Source organism: Candoia aspera, chromosome 3, assembly GCF_035149785.1.
Source record: "Candoia aspera isolate rCanAsp1 chromosome 3, rCanAsp1.hap2, whole genome shotgun sequence".
Classification (NCBI taxonomy): domain Eukaryota; kingdom Metazoa; phylum Chordata; class Lepidosauria; order Squamata; family Boidae; genus Candoia; species Candoia aspera.
In genome coordinates this window covers 105,847,452-105,872,923 of record NC_086155.1, presented here as the reverse complement: position 1 = coordinate 105,872,923, position 25,472 = coordinate 105,847,452, and the positions used below count along the sequence as shown (strand labels likewise).

Genomic DNA, 25,472 nt, shown 5'->3' with positions numbered 1-25,472 from the left:
TAGCATGTTGACAAAGAATCACTCATTTGAAAACAGCATGCCATCCTAAATGGACAGATTTTGGTGTATGATTAAAGTTACAAACATGTTAATTATTTGCTTTGTTACACATTTGTTACCATGAACCTCAGATCCCAGTATCTTGGAATGTTTCAGTTGGAACTCATGTTCAGAAAAGCATCTACCCTTCAAGTGTTTGGTTTGATGGGTCACAGATTGTGCAGACCTACCCATTGTATTTCTCAGTGCTTCAAGCATAATTTATTTCCTTATCCTTGTTCCTTCGTAATACAGGAAATCCTGAAGGAGTACCAAGAAGGAAAGAGTGGTGAGAGAATGAAGAAGCCAACCGAGCAGGAGAAGCATGAGGTGGCAGCGCGACATTCGATTTAATGGTCTCTGGCTGATGGTCCCATGGTTGTCATCGGTACTGGTCCTGTTTCTGGGATTCTGGGGCCTGGCTACAGCTGTTGTCACACTACATGAACAGCATGCCTCAACTGCCTCCTCCAGCCAGGTACCATTGGACTGGTTGCTTACTGATCGAGGACCATTCCACCGAGCCCCAGAGTATGTTGACTTTATAGAGCGCTATCGGCAGGGTTTCACCACTAGATACAGGATCTACCGGTAAGCCATACTGATGAAACAAAATTTTGCACAGACTATAACACTTCATAATATTCTTTATGTCAGGCTATTATGGAATAGCAATATAAAAGAGTATGGATTTGCAGTATTGGTATGTGCCATGTCTATAAGTACCAGAAGGGCCTTATAGTGCGGGGCGGTGTATGGTAGCTGCTAGCTCATGTGGCATTCATTAAAGGTGGGACATTGGAAGGCAAGCAAATAAAGCCCATGGGGACCAGTTCAATAGGAAGATCTTCTCTGATGGACCACCAAAACAAATGGAACCCATAATCATGATACCATGTTGCCTGTTTATTCAGCAGCCTTTCCCAATCTGGCACTTTCCAAATGTGTTGGAACTGAAATTCCTGGCTCGTGTGCAAACTTCAGTGGAGCCTGAACAGAAATTCTTAATTGACTGGAATTGTGTTAACTTATTGTGGGAGGAAGGTGTCTTGTTGGATATTCAACTGGGCATGAAAGGTATCTGATGCTATCTCATGTGGAATATAGTAGAAAGACTATTAATCTTCTCCTGAATATTTCTTGCATTCCCATCATCTTTGTTTTGCAAGGTTTAATCCACTTCATTCAAGTTCAGCAGCAATTCATGGGCAGAATGGATAGAATGATAACACTATTGACCAGCCTTCCCCAACCTCTACTTTGTAAATATTGTGGGTTATAGCTCTTACTGTTCCCAGTCATGCTGGCTAGGGATATTGGTAACTGTAGTCCCAAATCCAAGGTAAAATCGAATTTCTGTTCCAGAATTTCTCAGACTTGTTTTTAACCATTCCAAGATTATCCTGGAAGTATTTCAATTTTATATTGAATGACAATAGTAATGTGATGGATCGATCTAACCAAATTAGGTTAGGTGGTCCAAGATCCAACAAAAGACTATTCAGTTATCTGCCTGATAATTGATACCTGTATTGGAAAAAAATAGCATTTGCTCAACTGAACTTTGTCATCTTTAAATCTGATTTATGTTTTTGACTGACATTTGTTTTTTTTTCCTTCACGTCTGCAAAGCAGCATTTCCAAACTTTTTAAGTAGGGACTTCTTCCAAATCACTTGATTCCTTCCCTTATCACAGCAACAAATTGGGAAGAAGAAAAGATTGTTATACATATGGTACTCATATAGCATGCTGTTCTGTCTAAGGATGACTGTGCTGGCTGGAAGATAATGGGAGTTTGTCTAGCACCTCTATAGTTGGGGAAGGCTGATTGAAAGGCTGAGGTACCAAATGCTTTCCTGATACTGGAAGAGAAATCTTACATCAGTGTTTCTCAAACGTGACAAGTTTAAGATGTGTGGACTTCAACTTCCAGAATTCCCCAGCCATGGCTGGCTGGGGTATTCTGGGAGTTGAAGTCCACACATCTTAAAGCTGCCAAGTTTGAGAAACACCATCCTACATGAATGACACAAGATCTTCCAGTATGAGCATTCTTTACTTCAAGGGGTTACTATATCACAGACCTTTGCATGCACACATATTAAGCTTTCTTCATATTCCATAGTTTGAGAGCCACTGCTGTGAAAGGCAAAAGGAAAAAAAGGAGACAATATCAGAAATTTTTAAAAAAGCAAAATGCATTTTTTAAAGAACTTGTTTAATCCATAATACCAATGGTGTCTGCTAATACTAAATCTGGTGTAACTAAGGAGCTTCGGGAACCCAGCTTATTTTTCATAAACCAGTATTTAGGGACTCCTTTGAATAGAACATGCCATTTAACTATAGATACTTCAATAGTTCTTGTCAAAGCAAATGAGCAAAGCCTGTTTTACGGGGCAGGATCAGTGCTTGTGTTATATTATTTTTAGTATGTTGTGGTTATTTGTCTGCTTTCTCACTGGCTTTCTATCTTTGGCAAGCTGCAACAAAGCTGTCAGGCATCAAATTAGATTGGAAAAATAACCATTTAAAATTGTCAATTCCTTTGCTTCTTCCAAATCAGCTCCCTCCAAGAAGGGTTATTAGAGTTACTCATTACTTCTATGCCACACATAAGATCATTATGAATTGTTAGGCCTGTGTAATGCTCTGGATTTAATTCCAAAAAGGTGGTTCAAAAAGTAGGACCCGTGTGCTACTCCTTAAAGAAGTTGTTTTTTTCCCCCTGGGGAAAAAGATGTATAACACCTTTTTAGAAGTACAGCCCTATTAAATAAGATGGTTATTTTTTTCTTTGTTAGTATTTCCACCCAGCCCTTAAAATGCATTGATAATAGAAAAAATTGATTCAAATGCAGATTGATATGTGAACATTTTTGCTTGGCAAATCTTCAGAAAAGTATGGAAGCGTGGAAAAAGAGAAAATGCTTGGGTTAATTACAGTATAGAAGTATAGAAATAAAGGATTTAACTAAAACTGCACATGACATCTGTCAAGTCACAAATTAGTTACCTAATTTGCTTGGACTGGACTTTTGAGAGTCCTGAAAAGTGCTCCCAGGGACAAGCAGAGCAACCAGAGGGGTCTGCAGGCAAGGCAAGTCAAGCTGAAGCCAATTACCTTTTCTCCTCTCCACGCAGTTTAGCTCCCCTTAAGCAACTAATTGTCCTTGCTACCCCATCCCTCGTCTGTGGGTATTTTGCTAAATATTTACATATTTCTAAAACATGTTGGTAAACTCTGGCCTAGGCTGCTTGTGGCTTCTGACCCCTCTTTTTGTGGCCTCTGAGCCCACTCTGACTGCAGCAATAAATTATGGTAGTCCAGTTCTGCATAATTTCCTGCCATTTTGAGACACAAGGTAAATCTAGTATAAATCCTAAGTAAGGCCTAACAGAATTAGGAAAGGAAAGGAAAAACAAAAGCAATACACACTCACATTCCTTCTCTCTCTAGCCTGGGAAAAATAGCCCTAAAACCCTTGTCTTGCCATGTGTTTGACATGGCCTAATGCAACATCATTGCTCCATTCACTGTGGCTCTCACTTGACATGACCACCCACTTAAGTGCTGCCTTGGGCCACCAAAAGTTTGCTCCACTCTGTCATAAGAGGATATGTGAGTGGAGCTAAACTACAGATAGAGAAAATGGACTGGCAGTTCTCCTTTCCTTTATGTGTTTCTAAAATTCCTGCCTTTCTCTCTTGAAGGCTGGCTTTCTCAAGCTGGGAGTGGGGGTGAGGTTTACGAGTAATGAATAGAGCATGTTGTTTTGCTCTGATGATTTATTTAATGGGACACAATGTGAATTACGTTGAATGTGTTTGAGAGGGAGAGAGACATATCATCTTTCAGCTTGAAAAGTATAATGGATAATGTTTATAGTCATGCTATGCATAATGTTTATGGTCAGAAAGGTTGACTACTTGCAATTAAATCCAGAGTTAGAGAATTGTAAATGAAATTATCTTTCCTCATGTATAAAATAGGTACAAGAATACAGAATGGGTCTAGTAAATGTTGTCTCCCAGCCCCCCTGGTGTACCAGCTGATGAAGAGCTCTAGGTCAGCTATAGAGCACAAGAGATTAGATTCAGTTCATGGTATTACCAATTAGGAAGCAAGATGAAGAAAATCTATACAGCATGATAACCCTGGAGGATTACTAAAATAGCTTTATAGGGAATCAGACAAATGAAGGGGTATAATTCATATCTACAAGCCACGAGAGCTATATATGAGAGCCATCATATCATATTTGAAGCAAAATGCTTTTGCACCTCAGTGATTGCTCCATTGTGCTCATGGTCTTGTTCTCTATTAGCATTTGATTGGCTATTGTGGGAACATAATCCTAACCCAGATAAAACTTTTGCTTCATTCCACAGTAGATTGTTTAATATTTGTATGAGATCAATTGCCTGTCAGAGTAAACAGCAGATGGAACAGTGTCCTGACTTGTTATAAGGCAGTTCCATGTGTTCCAAAAAATTCCCTTCTCACCCCTATGGGTGGTATGTGTCTTCCTCAACCTCAGGTCCTCTACCAGAGGCCTGGGAGTTTGAGGGTTCTGCATAGTATCTTAGCTGTTCCTAGCACTGTACTCTTCTGGACAGAAAGCTCTGATGTTGTTCCTGGGATCTGTTGGAGCCACTCTCCCAGTTTGGGGGTCACAGCCTCAAGTGCTCCTACCACCACCACTTTGGCCTTCACTTTCCACATCCTCTCTAGTTTCTCCTTCAGGCCCTGGTACTTCTCTAGCTTCTCATACTCCTTCTTCCTGATGTTGCTGTCACTAGGCACCGCTACATCTATCACCACCACTGTTGTCTGGTCCTTGTCTATTACCACAATGTCCAGTTGATTGGCCAGTACCTGCCTGTCTGTCTGGATCTGGAAGTCCCACAGGATCTTAGCCCTGTCATTCTCCACGACCTTCTATGGAATCTCCCATCTGGACTTGGGAGGGTCTAGCCCATACACTATGCAGATGTTCCTGTACACAATGCCAGCTACTTGGTTGTGCCATTCAGTGTATGCTGTACCTGCCTGCATCTTACACCCTGCCACTATGTGTTGGACTGTCTCTGAGGCCTCTCTGCACAGTCTGCCCCTTGGGTCCTGTCTAGTGTGGTAGACCCCTGCTTCTATAGAACTGGTGCCTTGTGCCTGCTCTTGTGCTGCTACGATCAGCCACTGGTAGGATTTCCCAAGGTCAGCCACCTCAGCTATCTGTCAATGGTACATCCCATGCAGGGTCTTGTCTTGCCATGGCACTTCCTCTGTGTGATCTTCATTCCATGTCTGCTGCTGCCTCAGGCATTCTCTCAGCAACTCATCTTTAGGGGCCATCTTACTGATGTACTCCTGGATGCTCTGGGTCTCATCTAGGACAGTGGCATGGGTGCTCACCAGACCCCGCCCTCCCTCTTTCTACCTGGTATACAGTCTCTGGGTGTTGGACTTAGGGTGGAAGCCTCCGTACATTGTGAGGAGCTTCCGGGTCTTCACATCGGCAGCCTCCATGTCCTCCTTTGGCCAGCTCACTATAGTGGGATGACTGGCAGGGCATACATGTTGATGACATGGATCTTGTTCTTCCCATTGAGCTGGCTCTTCAGGACCTGTCTTATCCTTTGGTGGTACTTGCTTGTTGCTATATTCCTTGCATCCTCATCATGGTTCCCATATGTCTGTGGCATACCAAGGCACTTGTAGCTGGTCTGTATGTCTGCTATGTGGCCTTCTGGTATTTCCACCCCATCAGTCTTAACTACCTTCCCTTTCTTTACTACCATCTGCCCACACTTCTCCAGTCTGAATGACATCCCAGTGTCCTCACCGTAGATCTGTGTCAGGTGGATCAGTGAGTCGATGTCTCGTATTACCACGATTTCTGGTTGATTGGCCAGTACCTGTCTGTCTGTCTGGGTCTGAAAGTCCCACAGGATCTTAGCCCTGTCATTCTCCACAACCTTCTGTGAAATCTCCCATCTGGACTTGGGAGGGTCTAGCCCATACACTGTGCAGATGTTCCTGTACACAATGCCAGCTACTTGGTTGTGCTGTTCAGTGTATGCTGTTCCTGCCTGCATCTCACACCTTGCCACTATGTGTTGGACTGTCTCTGAGGCCTCTCTGCACAGTCTGAGGCCTCTCATTCACTCTTAGCATACAGCTTGATGTCATCCATGTAGAGGAGGTGGTTGATGGTAGTTCCACTCTTGAACTTGTATCCATATCCAGTTCTTGTGATAATCTGGCTTGACAGAGTAGCGCAAGTATTGCAATCCACGAGTGGCACTGGAAGAAATCAGCCTGGAGTCCGGTACTTTAACTATTTAGTCTTTACTATATATATCTATATACAAGCTAATTCTTACCAGCAATATATCCTTCACACGGTACCACCCAACACCACCCCCAATAGCACTGGTTCTTCCCATACTACTTATATATACAGTGATAGGTGCTGAGTCACTTACAGGTGCCGGCAATTACATCTCACGATCCTTCCAAGCTAATCACTTAGTGCTCAGCTGTGCAATGGCCTTGGCATTCTCTCATTCACACAGTAAAATTCTCTATACATTGAGTATACCCTGACATGGCTGAGGGGGTTCAAGCTATGCAGAACAGCAGTGGGGACAGTGCATCTCCTTGGTATATGCCACACTTGATGGCCACTTGTGCAAGCTGGCTTGAGTTGACTTCCAGTGTTGTCTTCCACAGTCCCATTGAGTTCTTGAGGAAGGTCCTGAGTGTCCTGTTGACTTTGTATAGTGCCAGGCATTCACAGATCCATGTGTGTGGAATTGAGTCGTAGGCTTTCCTGTAGTCAATCCAAGCTGTGCTCAGATTGGTCTGTCTAGACCTTGAGTCTCAGGTGACTGCTCTATCTATGAGCAGCTGGTGTTTGGAGCCTCTGGTGTTGTTCCCAATGCCCTTCTGGTCCTGCAGCTTGGTGGCTATGATGCCTGATAGGACTTTCCATGTTGTGGGGAGGCAGGTTATTGGCCGGAAGTTGGATGGTGGTGTTCTCTTGTTGGGGTATTTCATGATCAGCACTGTCCTACTTTGGGTTAGCCAGTCTGGGTGGGAACCTGCTGCTAGCAGCTGGTTCATCTGTGTTGCTAGGCATTCATGCACTGCTGTTAGTTTTTTTAGCCAGTAGGTGTGGACCAGGTGCTGTCCAGCCCTTCATGTTCTTGACCCTTCATGTTGGATGTCTGCTACTGTGATGTTGACTGGTTCCTGCTCTGGGAGATTTCTGTGGTCTGCTCTCAGGTCCTGCAGCTGCTTTGCACTGGTGTTATGTGACTTCTCTTTCTCCTGTAAATTCTTCCAGTACTGTTCAGTTTTTGCTGTTGGTGACTCTGCTGTTACTGTGTTGTTGCACTGCAGTTGGGAGTACACCTTGGATGGTTCTTTGGTGAACAGGGCATTTATCTTCTTGGCCTCTGCTTCTCTAGCGTCTCCTTAGCCTGGAAGCCATTGATGTGAGCCTTTGTTTAGCAGTCTCTAGGGCTTCAGATGGAGTCAGGCCCTTGTATTTTTTCAGTAGCCGAGTCTTATCCTTAATCTCCGCACCCTGCTGTAGTTCCACCAGCTAACTAACTTCCCTCCGAGTTGCCTTGATCTTAGCCTCCAACCTCATTTTCTGGGGGAGGGGGTGTACTCCTGTTCTTGATCATGTAGCCAAGCATCTCCAGGATTACAGCAGCTGTAGCATATACCAGTTCATTGGTTTGAGTTATAGTGGTAGTAGGGATTGTCATGAGGGCTGTGTTGGCATCTTCTAGCATACTATCTGATGGTACTTCTCCACTGAGCCTTGGTAATCAGTCTTGAGAGTTGACTGTAGCTAGTTTATCCATAATCTTTTGGCTCATATCAGCTGCTGTGCTTTGTAACGGAGGGGGTGGCAGTGATGTTCCAGCTTGTGATGTTCCAGATTCAGGTGTTGGCTACACCTCCAGTTGTTCTTCCAGGTCTTCTTGAGTCTGGGATATAATGTGTAGTTGGTCTATCTCAAGTTGTGAGAACAGCTTCCTCTTCACTATGTTGAAGCATTGGGTAACTAGCTGTTTCTCAGTTAGTGTGGATACAGGTCTTCGGTCCATCCATAGTTCCCTCATGCATTTCATATACCCCCTCTCATTAGGTCTGCTGTTGTAGTAGCATTCCATCAATTCCAGGTTCTCTTGTCTCATCCATGTATGGTTTGTTCCAGTAGCCCACTTATTGTCAGATTGTCCTGGTACCCCAACATCTGACGTGGACCTTGTTAATCCGGGTGACGTCTGAGCCAGCATGACTCTTAGTTTGTGCCACTCTCATATTTGAGGTAGGCAGGTGAAGCATTAGGGGGTCTTTGCCCAAGGACCCCTACTGGTAAGATAGGTACAGCTGGGATTTGAACCCCAGTCTCCCGCTCCAAAGGCGGCGTTCTAACCACTATGCTATCCAGCCGCTCCGTCCGTGTGTGTGTGTGTGTGTGTGTGTGTGTGTGTGTGTGTGTGTGTATTCAATGCAGTAGCAAAATCAGTGTTCTAAGTTAGACACATCGAAACACAAAATTGTGTTCTAAGTGAGACACAATCAAAACATTAAGAGGTAAGAGTAAAGCTGTAAGCAGACCCAGTGTCGGTTTTGCTGGTATCCTGTATCATGCCTTCAAAATGTGGATTTTGAGCTTTTCTATATAGTTCATTCTGTTTGGAGGAATGTTTTCCAGTGGTAGAGGTTGCAGGTCACATGCAAAGGAATACAATGCAATAAAAACTCTCTTTTAATGAAAAGAAGCTTTCCAGTTCATTCTGTTTATAGCCATGTTGCTTGTAAACATAGAAACAACATTCAGATCTAGAAGATAACAGCATAGCTGTAATTGGTTGCTTGAGATTGGAGCAGAAAAAGAAGAGAGAGAGACTGGAGTAGAAAACCTGTATTTGCAATGTTTATTCCTACTCATTCCTGAAAGCTCTGAGCAGCTAACAATCCAAAACACTGTAGAAAAAGTTGATAAAACTAGCAGTAAGCTTTATAGGCACTCATAAAAAGTTGTTCTTAGACTAGTGCCACTTTCTTTTTCAATAGCTATGTCTTTGGGGAGTTACTAAGAGTTTCTGGGAGTATAGAGGTCTTACTCCTTTGTTTGCAATGAGAGAAGAGCTACTAATAGGTTTTTCTAGTATTGAGCAGTGTCATTTCAAACATCAGTTATACGGTTTATTTCAGTGCTTGTCTTAGAGAGGAAAGCATTGTTCACAGGCTGAGATTGGGAGATCTCTTTTTTTGACATCCCCAAGTCAAAAAGAGTTTAGAGGAGGGTGGGGATGATCATGATAGAGCTGGTCTCCTGGCATTGTATGTGAAGAATCTCTCAGCATGATATGTAGAGGGCTTCCACTAAACTGTATTGTGAGGCTCTAACATGAAACAGTGTAAAAGCAGCCTTGCTGGATCAAACTAAACATTCATCTAGTCTGCAAAACTAACAAATGTGATACAAAGGAATACATTTGGAGCTTCTGAAAGATGCGTCATGTACAGTTTTATTATTTCATGGCAATGCATGTTCAAGGCTTACCAGTGCTATACATACGTTGCAAAGCCTGTGCAGTTTATATGTCTATAACACATAATGATACACTGCAGGTATTTGCACCTCTGCAATGCAACCCATTCAAAAACAACCAGTTTCCAGAGACTGACCTATAAACTAAGATTATAAAATAAAATAACCCCATTTTTATAGAATCTTCTCAGGAGTAAAAATCTATTCACAAAGATTAGGGATATTATTCAGTGAGATTTATGGATAAAGCATGGATGATCCCTTGGAGCAGTTGGGGTTGGAGTTTATGTGTTTGAAAGCCCACTGGCTTTTTAAAAGTGCAGGCAGAAAGGATAACAGCTTTAACAAGAATTCTTAAAGTAGCAAATAAGTGGGGAGATACAGAACTCTGTATTACTCACTCATGGTATATAAACCTGATGCTCCTAAGGCAAATGAAGGTGATGTCAGCTTTTTCAACCCCAAGTGCTATCTTTAAGAAAGCCAGAGCCAATAAAAAAATAAAGATGTCTAGGGGAGAAAAAATTAATGTATTATTAAGTACAAGAACTTAAGGGTTAGATTACAGCTGCTGTATCATACTGTATCCAATTGGAAACACTGGCTACCTACTTCACAAGGCTGTTATTAACAATGTTATCCATCCTGAGGTTGTTGCTTTGAAGTTCCTGGTTCAGCCATTTTCTCTAGGTCAAGTGTTGTAGCCTCTTGCTGTGCAAAGCTCTGATGTCAGTGGTGTCTGCAGGGCTGGTAAAAAAAAACCCAGTCAAGATGGCGGTTGCACTGCCATGACCACCATCCCTGCAGATGCCACTGCTGTAACTCTCACCTCAAGGCTGGGTGCAGCTGGTCCTCCTGTTAGGCAGCCATGGTAGTTACAGTGTAGGTTTAAGGGATGGAGTGAGTGTATCTCCTTAAGCTGGGCTAGAATCCAGGAGACTGAGAGTTCTAGTCCTGCCTTAGGCATGAAAGCTGGCTGGGTGACCTTGGGCCAGTCACTCTCTCTCAGCCCAACTGACCTCACAGGGTTGTTGTTGTGGGGAAAAGAGGAGGAGGAAGGAGTATTAGGTATGTTCGCCACCTTGAGTTATTTGTAAAAATAATAAAGATGGGATAAAAATAAATAAATAAAATAAATAACTGGCTGCCTCCAGGTGCAGTGGAAGACAGATAAGACTTAACAGCCACTGGTGATGTCAGTGTCTGGGCATAGAAATTGGGGTGGGGGTAGGAAGAAAGCTAGCAACCAGCCTGGCCTGGGAATTGTTCCAGGTTGGCTCTATCAATAATGGTGAGGAGTTAGTGGTATGGTTACTTCCCCTGCTAGTGTAGCCTGGACACCTAGGCTGGAGAAATGCTGTTGTGTGGCACAAACCAGGATTCCAGGTTCAGATGTCATGAGGAACACTCCCTTTCCTGGTTAAATATGAAGTGAATGTGAGTGGGCTGTGTTCACTAGTACATTGTTTGTTCTTTTTAGTGAATGCTGCCCTTGTGTTCTCATGTGCTAGGCTCTGTTTCTTTCCCATGAGGGGAGGATAATTACACAGAAGGTGTCTGAATGGATCATGGTGTGAATTTAGCTCCACACAGTGGTTAGAAAGGAAGCCAACCATGCGCTGATACTTGATAAGCTCTTGGTATTTGGCAGCTTTCCAAATGGACATTTATTTGTTTTGCTAAGCAAGTTCTTTTCCAATCAGCCTGCTTCTCCCCTTTCATTGTTTGTGTAGGTTGATGTAATTTGGCATCACTTACTGATGTTTCGCCAGTGGGAACAAAGATGGAAGTAGGCACCACAGGTCATGATGAACAAGTTTCAGCCTGCAAGTTTTTTACGGTGCTTGCTTACAAGCTGCCTAGCTGTAATCAGTGCTGTCAATTTCTCACTGTAATGAGCATCATCCAAGCCCACCTAATCATTCCTGAAATAATTGTGTGCCTATTCCCCATCTCTACCATTATAAATGCCCTAACAGCCAGGAGTTAGGTTGGGAAAAGACATACAGGAAAGAAGCAACTTCTGCAAGGCAGTGCCAAACAGCTGCAGTGTCACTGGCCCCAGAACCTGAGCATTGCCTGTTATTATTCTCCGAAGCCCTTGTGAGAGCTGGTGAGGGGAGGACAGCCAGGTTACTGGTTCCTTCACCACCCACCTACCCATTCTCCCTTTCCCCTGGGGACCACTACTTCTCTTGAGGTAGCACTGTGACGGAGGTGGGGAGGGGCAGGAGAGAACCCCCTGGGACTATGCTTGCCTCAATCTTTCCATTCCAATCCTTTGTGGTTTCTCTGAGAGCAGTACCGGTATGGGTAGGCAACCAATCCCACTGCATGTTAATTTGCAAACATTGGAAAGGGCAAGATGCTTTGCAAACTTTACTACAGAGCAATATTTGTTCCTTTTTTATATATAGAATTAGCCCCCTCTCTCTTTTCTCCAATGAGGTTTTCTCAGTGATAGGTCAGAGAGTGAACATGGCAAAGGTGAAATTTGGCAAGTTTTTCCTTTTGATGCCAGTGTTTCCATATTTGAATCTAAGAACCGATACATCAAAGAAGCCCACAGGCAGGGCATGAAGGCAGCCTTCTGAGCAGAAGGTGCTCAGAATTATGCTGGGGCTTCCACCACATACTCTAGTTTTTTAGGTCTATGTACATATGTGTATCTCTGTGCATATGTGTCTGTCTGTCTGTATTTAAAGTTATATGTACTCTCTTGAGTTTTTTGTAGAAAGGCATGGATCAACATTTTAGTAAATAAAAAGATAAATAGCTGAATTGGCTTAGATTCAAAATGCAGGGATTTTTCAGGGCAGGGTGGGGTGGGGAAAGTTGTCTACAGCCTTCAGTATAGCATTCTGTAGGAAAAAGGAGAGCTGGGTCATGTTTGAAATGTCCTGGAAAAATGGTGAGGCCAGCCTTAGGAGCTATAGTCTTGTCAATGAAACAGTAATAGATGCCTCCTGAGACCTTCATTCACTTAAGAACTCTGGGTCTGGGTCTGGGTGGGCATGAACACATGCAGGCGCCTGTCGGGGCTGGTGCATCTGGTAGATCTTTGAAAGTGCATGTGAACATGCAGAGGCATTTGTTGCAGGTGTTTCAAGCTTTTTCAAAAATCAGGACAAGTGCTGCCAGAGTGAAATAATAACGTCATATATCCCCTTTATCCTATTTCTGTATTCTTCTACTATTAAAAAATAAATATCAAAAGGTGCAGTTTGAATACATATTTGCATTTTACTTTCGTATCAAATATTAATTCTTTTCCAAGGTATACATCTCTAAACATACTCTATTCTAAAACACACAATTGATCTACATTTTAATTTTTATATGGGCAGCTTTACAAATGTCAGAAGGTATAATCAGAAAAATCACCATATTCTGAAAATGTGGATCAAATGAAATGCTTAAGAATAGCACGGGAATAAATGGGGGACCCAAAGGATTATCTTGATACGGAAAGAAAAACTTGCTTTACACATTGCTCTCTAAACCATAATGTAATTGCGATTAGCATATTGGGCAAACATAGCCAGTGGTGATTTATTCAGTAAACATGGTTAAACAAACTATGATTTGGTATGCTATGTGAACCTCATCTGAGTCAGGTGGTATAACATTGCCAGATGACAATGCTTGCTACAGGACCTGGAGACATTCAGGAAAATGAAGAAGAGGATAGGCACAGCTGTCTTTCCAACCACTGTATTTCTTGATGGTCATTGTAGTCTATCAACTGCTTTGTTTCTGCCTGGGGGGATCTGAGATAATGGGTTTCCATGTATTACACATGACTCTTTTTTTTTTTTTTTGCACGGTTACATATATGTCTTTGGGCAAGTCATTACCTAGGCTCACACAAATCCCTTGCCCATAGTTAATATAATCCTATTTTAATTCTTGTCTGCATTTTTTGCATGACACGTTGAGACACCAGTTAATCAGATTTTCTGGGTTCACACAACTTGATAAGCTAAAGTTTGATGTTTTGATTAGATTGTGGATCAATGTGTCATGCAAACACAGCCATTCTCTTTCCACCTAACAAACATGAAGGATTCCTGTGAGGATAGACATACCCCTTTCCCCAGTATGACACCCTGACTGAATTAGAAGGAAGGTGGAATAGAAAGCAGTGGATCAGAACGGTAGCTTCCTGATATTCCTTGCACCAAGGTCTCAGCCAGAGATAAACATGCTGACACTCAGTAGTTTCACATACATCGACTTAACATCTGCTGCCTGTGAAGGAACTCTTGTGGCATGTGCCAACCAGGCCTCAGATTCAGAGGTGGCACATACTCTTCACACTGGTGACTGCCATGAAGATGATTTCAACAGCCTGCTGGGTTCTCCAAACAATGCCTCTGTAAACAATCATCAGCCAATTTCATTCCAATTTTGAAAATTTCAGGGTAATTAAAACCAGGCAATGGCTTTTAACACTTTAATTAAGCCTGACTGGGAAAGGTGGAAGGGAAGCAAGGGAGTAAAGGTTGACTGGCAAAGCCAGAAGTAATACAGAGTTCCAAGATGAATATATGAATGCTAACCACATAACTACCGAAGTAGCTTTTAAGCCACGTTTAGTACATGGTGAAATAGAGAGGTTGTTGCTGAGCTCAAAGGACAGTTACACAATTGCCAGAATGTTGCATTGTTCCTCAAGCTTCTGACAGCTGATGCTTTTCTAAGTTTCTGCTAAATACATGGCTCATTGTTTTCCCTGTAAAAACAGGAGAACTAGAAATAAGGATTAAATGTCTTCTTTGGAGTCCTTTCTTCTTCTACCTGAGACATTTTTGTGGTTGTACCTGCTGAGGGAAAGGCTGTGCAGAAGTTCCATGGCAAATGGAGCTTGTTCTCAGTTCCTTTATATCACTCACTCCAAATAAAGATTTACTGGAATTCATGATCATATTGTGTGAAATTTTGATGTAACACTCTGCTGCTTTAATACTATTGGACTCCAAAATGTCAAAGTAGCAAAGTTCATGCACTAGAAAATTCACAGTTGTGCTGTAGCAAATTACAGCCACATTCCACTGTGCAGCTTTGTCTCCATCTTATCTCAGAAAAATTCCTGCAGAGCCAGGCTGCCATTTGATTATCAATTTATGCTGAAGATGTTGGGGGTGAAATATTGGTCCTATTGCTTGCAAAACAGGTATTCTAGTGCAGGAACTAGAGCTGCACTACTTTGTATAGCAACATGTTCTTCTCTCTGGGTCCCAAAAGAAAAATGCAACCTAGATTACTTTTTAAACAAATTATGCTAAATAAGAGTAAAACCTGCACATTGTCTTAATTTGCAGTTGTAGCATGATATATGCATTCTCTTGAAGAGATATTTAAACAATATCAGCAACAAAAGCCAGTATTGTTTTCACTGTACAATGCTTGCCTTGACACAGATTTTGATCATTTGGTTGGCGTACACTACATACAATAGGTATTTCTTGTAATCTTTCCAGAAAGTTCAAAAAGTACTTTCTACTTCACTGACAAAAGATTTTAAATCAGACTCTATGAAGTTATTTTACACTGGGTGAGATCACCTTTCCATTCAGCCCAGTGGACCGTGTTCTGTTCAGAAATGCCTTCCTCCTAGGTATGCTTTTCCTAATCTTGCTACCTGATATTCTTTATCTAAAAGTTTTAACAGTGCTAGCTTGATCTAGCCTGGTTCCCTGAAAAAATAAATATTGGAGTGTACTGCTTGCTATCCTTTACCCCTCTAGACAGATTTTTACTAAAACTACTTCTACCATTCCAATTTATAATAATCCATTCTGGTTTCACTTCTTTTTCTTCAACCATGCTTTAATGCCAAGTAATTCTAGTGAAAAAGAGATAAAAGCACTGAATTATTAATATGTTGACCGAAACTGAAGAAAAATTAAATTATTTTTGTAATAGAATTATATCTATAACAGCTAAAAATAAATGTGAGGGATAGGTTGTGGTTAACTTTAGACGTAACATTTAAAATCTTAAAATCGTATGTCCTTGATCAGCTACTTGCAGACATATTTTTGGGAGCATTAACTATGTTGGTCTGTTTACAGCATTTATTCTGGCATAGGTTTTGGTATTGTGTGAAGTAACATCCTCAGGCTGAATAGTTAAAGACCAGTTAATTGTTAGTTAAAGACTATTAACTTTAACCAATAGTTAAAGACTAAATATATGCAAAACAAATATAATAATCATTCAGTAATAATCACCCTTGACAACTTAAGATGAGAATTTATGTATTTAATGATGGCTGTAGTTCACAAAACTTTATACCATAATTTTATTATTTTAAAAGTATAATAAACTTACATTCATTTGTCCAACTCGTACATATTGTGGAAAACAAAGACTCCTGTTCTAGTTCTCATATGAAGGCAGTTTGATAAAGTGTTTCAATTCTTTCCCGTTTTGTTCCTCCTTGGCAATCAGGAATGATCAGTTGTGACCCGCCTGCTGTCTATTCAGCACTTTTCTTACTAATAGTCAGAAATCATTTACTTGAAAGACATCCCCTCATTATCATTTACTATTTTACAGTCTGAAGTCTCACACATAGTTAGGAATCTTTTTTGACTTTCCAGTGTAGCCCACAGTCCTGATATTCTTTAGTGGTCTCCCATCTAAAGCCCATTACCCAGGTGCAAGCCAACTTAGATTTTTTTTTTTAATCATTCAAGGTCACTGCTTACTTTAGATCTGTAGAAACCCTACATTTGGAGGACCAAGCAGAATGAAAAGTGGGAGGGAATGTTAAGATCATTGGCTGTGAATTCCAACCCGTTTCATAATTTTGAAAATTCCCTTTCTTGTGATTGCTGCTGTTTCCACCAGGTCTACAATAAACAGTCTTTCTACTTGGTAATCAAGTCATACCTATGATGTTGTAATGGTTGCCTATTCTAAAACACTCTCAGACTCATGAGCAGGAATTCAAAGATATCTGATTTATTGAAGAATAGCATGCAGGATCACAGAGAAAGCTGAGAATGATGAAAGCGCGCCAAATTCAAACTAAAAACCCTCGGTGCAAATGAAATCCCTCCCCCCGTAGAATCATCTCATGTTCACAGTCCCAGGTGCTCCTAACGGCTTCTGATGGTCTGCGGGAAAAGGCCTTGAACAGAGAACATAATTCCAAACACATTCCATTGTACTGATTCCATATACAGAGCTTGGTACAAGGTCTCACAGCAGCTCCCTCCCAAACAGAAACGCGCGTTAGCGCCTTGGCATGTGAAATGTTACGATGTATAAACTACATTGAATCAGTGAACATGACAGATGTCACCTTTTTTTCTCTCAGTCATATTTCATGTCCTGCTGGAGTCTCAGGCTTATGAAGCAACTTCAGCAGGCAAGCTGGAGGCTCATACACAGGGAACTTCTTTTTTTTTTTTTAAATAATCAAAGACAGATATGGAATGGAATCCCAGGCAGGCCTAATCAGAAGGAAGTCTTGCTAAGTTAACTTTGGTTAGAAATGTAACTTTAATTATACTCCTCTGGTGTGATTTCCACACATGGCACTAGTTTTTAAACTGGTTTGCATGTAACATTTTTCTGCATTCTCAGGTAGGTGAAAGATGTGAATAAATTCTGGAAATACCAACAGCTTAAAGAGACAATGGGGTTTAATATTAAAAGCTATTTTTTCAGAGTCAGGTCTTTGGTCCATTTAATCTGGTGCCAATTGTGATATTTATCAGCTTTCCACCGCTGTAGACAGACTTCATTCTTCCCATCTGAAAAATGGAAATTAAGCACTCAGTTCAGCAGTAAATTCAGTCTGTTGAACATCTGCATGATAAAAAATATTCAGCTGGTTAAATAAGTTTCCACTTTTATCTTCCCACCATGTCATGCAGCAAACTAAGGTCAACTTATAACCAGTTGTGTTCAAAAATCTGAAATCCCCCAAATATTCAAAAGGATTGAACAAATTATTTTCAGCAGATCCCCACCCCCAACCTGTTACTTATTTCCGAAGGCTAGAAACTTGCTCTTCCTTTTTTTTTTTAATTTACATAAATTCCTAGAACCTCCTGGGTGTGATGTGCTTAGTTTATGTCTACCTTTCTTATATTCTTCTCGTATTATTTTCTTCCAGAGAATTTGCTCGTTGGAAAGTCAATAACTTGGCATTGGAAAGAAAAGATTTCTTCAGTTTGCCTTTGCCTCTGGCTCCAGAATTCATCCGCAACATTCGTCTTCTGGGGCGACGGCCCACCCTTCAACAGATCACAGAGTACCTGATTAAAAAATATGGGACCCATTTCCTTCTCTCAGCAACTCTTGGAGGTAAATGTTCAGCTTTCCTCCCATGTATTAAACTCATAAATGATAGATTCAAGCTGTATCAGCAAAGATTATATTATATTAAAAATACTTCCTGATGTGCAACTGCATTTGCAGTGAGGGAGACTTTCCTAAATGTAACAGCTCTAAGGGTTCAAACTATATATTAAGATGAATACTATTTATTCCTTAAATAAGCTCAAGTGAGACAAAAAGAATCACTGGTAAGTTCAATGGAGTTATTTGCAAACATTTGTGCATAATAGGTGTGTCCTCTGAATATATGTTTGGAATATATGTTTGCCTTAGGTGGGATTTTTTTCTCAAGTAACCATGAAAAGGATTGCAGCTATGCAGCTCAATCCAGTTTCATTAAATGCTATGCTGTGCCAAAGCACAGGTATGAAGAGATCCAGGGCATAGTCAGAAAGATCAGGTGTCCAAATAGCAAGAATATATAGGGATTGTGTAAAAACTGTAGTCCATAGTGATAGTGCTTCTGCTCTACCTATTGCAGTGTCACATCCTGACTACATCTGTCATGATCACCACAACAGCTTTCCCCATCAGGGAACAGCACTTGTCTCCAGGAAATATGTGTCTTAATAACATTTCCCTGCAACCTCCCACTGAGAGCCACAGTCTGCAGCCTCACAACCATGTTGGCAAAGATTTCCATCACTGTCATTTCTTTAGAATCAATCAGAGGCAGAAGGATATGAAATATTAGAATATTCCTCTCAGGCAACCTCCAACTGGCACCACAGCCTGATGCTCTGTGCTCAAGAATGCTTCCCTTTCAGCTGACAGATCCAAGTTCAAATCCCTTCTTTCTACCACAAGAAGATCTTTGCAGATAACAATTCAATAGACAGCACTACAGTAATGGATAAACAACCACATGTTCCAAAGCTGTGGTTTGAATAAGTGATACCTCACAGGTTCTTTCTTCTACTATCTGTGTTACCTTTCCCCATCCCCACCCCCAATAATTTGTGGAGAAGGACACTAAGTTATTTGCTTTTCAGGTAAGTGGGTTCTAGAACTTAAAATAATACTTGCAATGATCTAAGGGAAATCCCCCCCCCCAAGGGACCATTCAGAAGACCATTCATTGCCCCTCAGAATGACAGCGTGTCATTCTGGATGATCACTTTCAAGCCTTCATGGCTCCTGTTGGAATGTGCATGATCACTAAGAAGGGTTGCCAAATATAAGTTAAGGGCAACTTGGTTTTTAATGTATTAAAAAAAGGGGGAGATATATTTTTTTAAAATGAATCATCTTATACAGTATGTTCTGTAATTGTAAATAACAGCATGAAGCCAGCTGGGTGACCTTGGGCCAGTCCCTCTCTCTCAGCCCTAGGAAATAGACAATGGCAAACCACTTCTGAAAGCTTGCCAAGAAAACTGCAGGGACTTGTCCAGGCAGTCGGCAGGAGTCAATACTGACTCGATGGCACATACATACATACATACATACATACTTACATACATACTTATATACATACTTTACCCACACAAACATTCACTCCTCCTAATAATATTTCTGGACTCTGGGAGGGTTTTCGTGACTTTTGTTCTCCCCTCTCCCCCCATTGCTAATGTGTAAAGAGCAAAAAGAAAGAGTAGACAAGATATAGTTTTCTTTCCAAAAATAGCTTTGGGTAGAGAGTGAAGATACATGACCACTTCTCAAGAGAAAAGGAACTAATTCTAGCTTCAGGCTGTGTATAACATGGTGGTCAAGAGATTGCTGTAGAAAGCAGTAGGCAAAGCAGTTCACACCTTTCTCTAGGGATTTATCACACTAGGATTCATTGGTGTGGAGGATTTGTTATTGAGTAAAGCCATAGTTCAAAGAAGGAATTAAAGCAGCAGTATGGATTTTTAAAAATCCATAAGCCACATCTAGTATTAGTAACAAAACAAGCTTGCCAAGTGACTAAAGACAATTAGTGATATTTCACTATGTGAGTGATTGTTTGGTTTAAATAATACCTTTTCCATTGCTAGATTAACTTAATCTTCCCTCTTTTACCCATGTTAACCATCCTTTTTAACGCTCTGATGTGCTAAAGATGACAGCTACTAGAGTAACTAACTGAGCTTTTGCTTGCCATGTAAAGTAATTCTCTCTGTTATTACTGGATCTGACTCTACTATGTAGCAAGACATTTCCCAGAGGTAGGCAGATAGACTTAGTTATTTACTCAATGAGAAATGATTGCAATAGATATTCTGATAGAAGTGTTTAGGCTAATGCTTTGTTAGGCAGGAACTATAAGCAACATCAAACATTCTGTCCCTCAAATCTGTAGATTCCTGTAGATCAGGATTCCTGTAGATCAGAAGTTGGTCCATTTTTAACTCCAAGAATTTTGGTCAAAGAAGGAAACTGCAATGTGCTTGAGTGTGATATTTGCACAGGAACCAGAATTTTCCAGGTCCCGGAAAGCTATTGCCATCCAAAGGCCCATTAGATGCTAACGTCTGATAGGAAGTTTCAGATCAGGATAACCTGTATTGCTGAGAGAGGACACCAGATTCATTGTAAAACATTCCTGTATTTCTTTCTCTGTGATTTGAAATATATTTTAAAAATGAAACAAACTTCACCAACCCTATAGAAACTACAATATGCTATTTAAACAAACACAGGAAACTAATTTCTTAGTTAAAATGGATGTGAAAAGACAATAAAGACATCCCTTTCTTAAGTTTTACTTCCTCAGACAAGGAATCCTATACTTTGGGGGACAATCAGAGTTGGCTCCCAATTCTTAGGGTTTGTTGCAAATGTAGAATAGGCCATTAGATTTCTAGCTTGTTAAGGAAAAAAACAATCATTAAAATATGAAAGTCCCAGGCTCTGGGAGACTTTAAATCAAATTGCATCTGAAATAGGGCTATCAGATCTGGACAACAAAAATCCTGTTAGATAGCAGCAAAGAAATATCAAAAACACTAAGTCTTTGCTGCCATCTAGAAATTATCTGGATTTTTGTAGACCAACCTGGTAGTCCTAATCTGAAAGTAAATGGGCAATTAAGGTGATGATGCTAAACAGGTTGCTTAGATTTGCATTTACCATAATCTCCTAGAAGGTATGCTGTAGCATTCTGGGTTATTGAGCTTACAGTATAGTTGTTTTCAAAGACAGCCTACTGTAAACCAGAACACACTGTACTAATCAGATTTTGAGTGAGTGAGTGAGTGAGTGAGCGAGCAGTGTATAAACAAAGCAAGTCCAGGCTTTCTAATGGCAGTGGTGGGGGAGAGGGACAGGGAAGACCAATCTCCTCCAACCAACAGCCATTCCCTCCCAGTATCACCTTCCTGGTCTCCCTGTGTTCCCAATCTTTGCTATCTGCCCATCCTTGGGCCTGATTATCTTACAAAAAATGTACTGGATTCAACAACTAATAAGTGCCTCCCAATTCAAGATGATTAACTATGGGGTGTGAAGTAGGCCTACCAGAAGTTGTGCTATGAGTCTTACATAAATGGTGGTTTATGACTGATGAAGACAACGATGATAAATAATTAACCTTGACTACAGCTATCCTACAAGCTAGATACTTTTACTCTTTTCATTATTTTCTTGAGTGGCTAAATTTATCCATTGCCTCAATGCTTCTGAATCCTGGTGTGGAACCAACTCAGAATTGAGCCTCATGTCTTCACAGGGGAAGAATCCTTGACCATTTTTGTGGACAAACGGAAGCTCAGTCGGAAGGCAGAAGCTGGTAGCCTATCAGGGGGTGGAGGAAATAACACCACCGTCTCCTTGGAAACGCTGCATCAGCTGGCAGCCTCATACTTCATTGACCGGGAGAGCACCCTAAGACGTCTCCACCATATCCAGATAGCAACAGCTGCTATCAAGGTAAATCTAGAAATACATAAGTAAGTGTTATATAAGGTGCCCTTGAGAAACAGCTCTGTGCAAAGCCATTTCTCTGTGCAATAACTGAGACCCTGAAGTTGCAAATTGGGAATGATGGTAAAAAAGCATTAGGCCTGTAGAAAAACTGCAGATTTTGCACCCGATGAAGCTGTTAAAAAGAGGCTCCAGGATGAATAACCTTTTACTGGTCAAAGGCTGCACTTGGTCTTTGGTTGTTGTTTTTCTGCTACTGGGTACCCTCAGGCATGATAGAAAAGTAGGCATAACCACAGGAAATAAAAAGAATTAAAACTCAAATAAATACTCAAGAATGCCAAAACAGAGTAATGTTAAAACACAAGCACACAGAGGCCTAAAATACTACTTTACTGTTGGATCTTGACTGCAAAATGAGGGGAGAGAGATGCGGGGCTGCACAAGGGATGGATGTACATAACCTGCCAGCTGCCTGATCCCTAGACAGAGAAATGGACTTGGATTTGGTAGAGCCATGTACAGATTCCACTTATTGGATAAGCTTATGGCAATCCCTATATATAAAGCTACTTAAGACTTAGACTGCTGGTCCATCATTTCCCACTTTTTCGGCCTTGCCGTCTAATTCACGTTTCAACCAGACGTGCAAGAAGGGGACAATGTTTTGGATGGAAGTTTGCAATATTTCTCTTGGAGTATCCTGTATCTGTTGGATGCAGGTTCAGAACTGGTTACTTTACTTTTCTGTTTGCATTTGATAGGACACTTCTGACTTTATTTTATTTTTCCCCCATCAACCCCTCTGTATGCCTGGACTTTAATTTTCAGGTTGCTTAATCAGCGCTCCCATCCCTGAGATCTGCTGTGCAGCTCTACAATTATAAACCCATCATGTTAGTCATCTATTTCTATTCCCTCCACCCTCCGAAGGCATCAGGAGGAATAGCAAACAAGAGTCAGGCCATAACTGTTGACTTTATGCTATTTATGGGAAATTGGTTTTACTAATTATGCTGAGTTTTGGAGAAGGAAGTCCAGGTGGGGGATCTTCTCTCTCAACAAGCCAATTACTACACATTTATTTTCTTTTTTTAGAAGCAGTGCTGTCTCTTGCACCGTCACAAACTTGAAATACCTCACTCATGCTTATACAACTAATTTTCCAGTCTTGCTGTTTCAAAGTACTTTCATATTTAATTTCATATGCATGAAATGTTTTTTTCCATTTTTTACTGCCACTTCTAAGTTTTGGAGCTGTTAGATATGTTTGTGCAAATGTTCCCTTCCTGTTCTTGCTATGTTAACGTGGGGTACATTCCAGTGCAAGCTTTTTCTGCACAAGCCTCACTGAAACAAATCTAAGTTGTGCAATAAGGTCTAATGTTCTTGTGCAGCTTCCTTGCTTAGGGGAAAAAAATCAGGTTCAGTCTTGCCAGTGATAGAGATCTGTCTTTCTCCTGTGCACCATTAATGGCATCCAAAACATAACACTATCTTATTTTATACTGCATTTTTTCTGGGTGTAAAATGTATGGAATTATTTTATAGGGAGACATTGCAAAATATATAGAAATTATGCTAGTTATAGCCTAAATAAATAGTAACTTCAAAATACATTTGAATATACTTCTAAAGGTTTAAGATTATTCTGACCAATTAGAGCCTAAATTCTATGCTCTGTTATATTTTTATGTTGCCTTTATTAATATACTTTTATTTTTATACTGCCTCTCTGTACAAGAAGCCATGGTGGTTTAAAATGGTTTTATTGTATGCCACCCAGAGTCACTTCAGGAGAGATGGGTGGCCATATAAATTTGACAAATTAAATAAATAAATAAGAAATCAAAGCAAAATAAACAGTATTAATACCATAAAAAACCAGTCAGAGAACCATAATAAATATAAAAAGTAACAGTGGAGCAATTTCAAAGGCTGTTATTTTGTTTTAATTATATTTCAGCATGACTCTACTGTATTCCACCTGAGTTTCAAAAGAAATATCTCTTTCATTCATTTTCTCAACCCTGCCTTCTCCAATTAGAGAGATTTCCAGTTCTATGTATATCTGATTATCTAAGCTGTTTTGAATCAGGTTTTCAGTTTTAATTTCCATGGTGGATGATCAGGATTGGTAGAGGACAACAATATTAGATGTGCAGGACTTCTCACTGGCTTTTGATGCTATCAGTCATGATATTCTTCTGATGCAACTGATGGAGAATTAAGCTAGAGGGTTCAGTTTAATATTCTAAACCAGTGGTTGGCCATTTTTTCAGCCATCTCTTCATTTTAAAAAAATTATTAAATGACTGAAATCACACAATTTTAGGGTGTTCTTGCACAAAGTCTCACAACTTTGGTCACTTCATGACATTTTTACCATTTTTAAAAAAATAAATAGTATTTATTTTGCTTTAATTTTGGGATTCATCTGGAGGTGCCTCAGGATGCTGACCTCTTAAAATCCAAATAGGAGTGATTCATGAAATATATGGTAGTTTTATATCAGCTGTATTTGTTTAGGGCTAGAGTTAGATCTGAATCTGACCAAGCAGCACAGGATAATAAAACCTTTTCTTGCAAACCACTTTTTTTTCCAGTTAAAAAAAAGCTCTCCTTCCTTCCTTCACTCTCAAATGCATTCCTACCTTCATGACAAAAACGGTTTTGAAGCAATTCTGAGAGGCAAATGGCTGTTGGAAAAGAAATATATCCACCTCCTCTACCTAACACTGCCTAAGATAAATCCAGAGACTCCCTCCCTCGTTGCTATCGATATTTTAATTGCGGTAACACTTTACATATTGCCTATGACATATCCAGTGTTTATCTTATACTACTTCATAATGCATAGTGTCCCCTATGAATAAATTATGCTATCTGGTCAGTTTTATAAATGGGTACTTAATATGCATAACTTATTGCAATGGATATGTGGAATTTCACAAGTGATTTCGATAAAGGCTGACATTTTGGAAAGGAGAAAAGAGGACCATTGGAAGGAACAGGAATGCCCTTTCATAATGGCAGTGAGACTAGGCAAGAAGCAAGAGCTTGATCTTCAGATGAAAAGAATGTCTCTTTAGCTTTGTTGTAATTATGGGCCTTCTCCATAGTGGCTCCCTCCCTTTGGAACATCATTCCCCCAGATATGGCCCCCACCTTGCTCCTTTCCGGAAGGCCCTGAAGACATGGTTCTGTCAACGGCCCTGGGAACCCCAGGCTGCTTTGGAGTCAATCAAGTGACTGATATGAATGTGTTTGCTGCTGCCGGGGGTGGGGGTGTCTACTGTGTTTTTATGGTTTTTAATTCTGTAAGCTGCCTGGAGTCACTATGTGTGAGTTGGGCTACTTTATAAATCTGTTTAATAAATAAATAATAAATAAATTATGTATTTCCAATAATGAATGGGAGCAGGCATACTGAAGTAAGACAAGAGACTCTCAAGATCCAGTTGCAACAGTTGGTATCTAACAATGCAGGCCCATATAAGCAGGATCTGATGAAGAATGAAGCTTTTGTAGACATCTTATGCTAGCAGAGGAAAATTACTGGAAAGGCAATGAGTTGCTGATTTTGCCAGTTGGAAGAAGCTGGAATTCAGAAGCAGGACCTGGACTGATTCTTCTGAAG

General features: G+C 40.6%; 1 protein-coding gene across 1 annotated transcript in view; it reads left to right on the top strand.

Moving 5' to 3' along the window:
- Positions 1-302: 302 nt before the first annotated feature.
- The window catches only part of BRINP2 (BMP/retinoic acid inducible neural specific 2), a 44,477-nt gene continuing 19,307 nt past the window's right edge, over positions 303-25,472 (top strand). Inside the window, exons 1-3 of the mRNA XM_063298486.1 lie at positions 303-630; positions 17,760-17,950; positions 21,639-21,838. Of these exons, the coding sequence (XP_063154556.1) occupies positions 365-630; positions 17,760-17,950; positions 21,639-21,838 (657 nt within the window). The 5' untranslated portion in view covers positions 303-364. The remainder of the gene's footprint in view (positions 631-17,759; positions 17,951-21,638; positions 21,839-25,472) is intronic.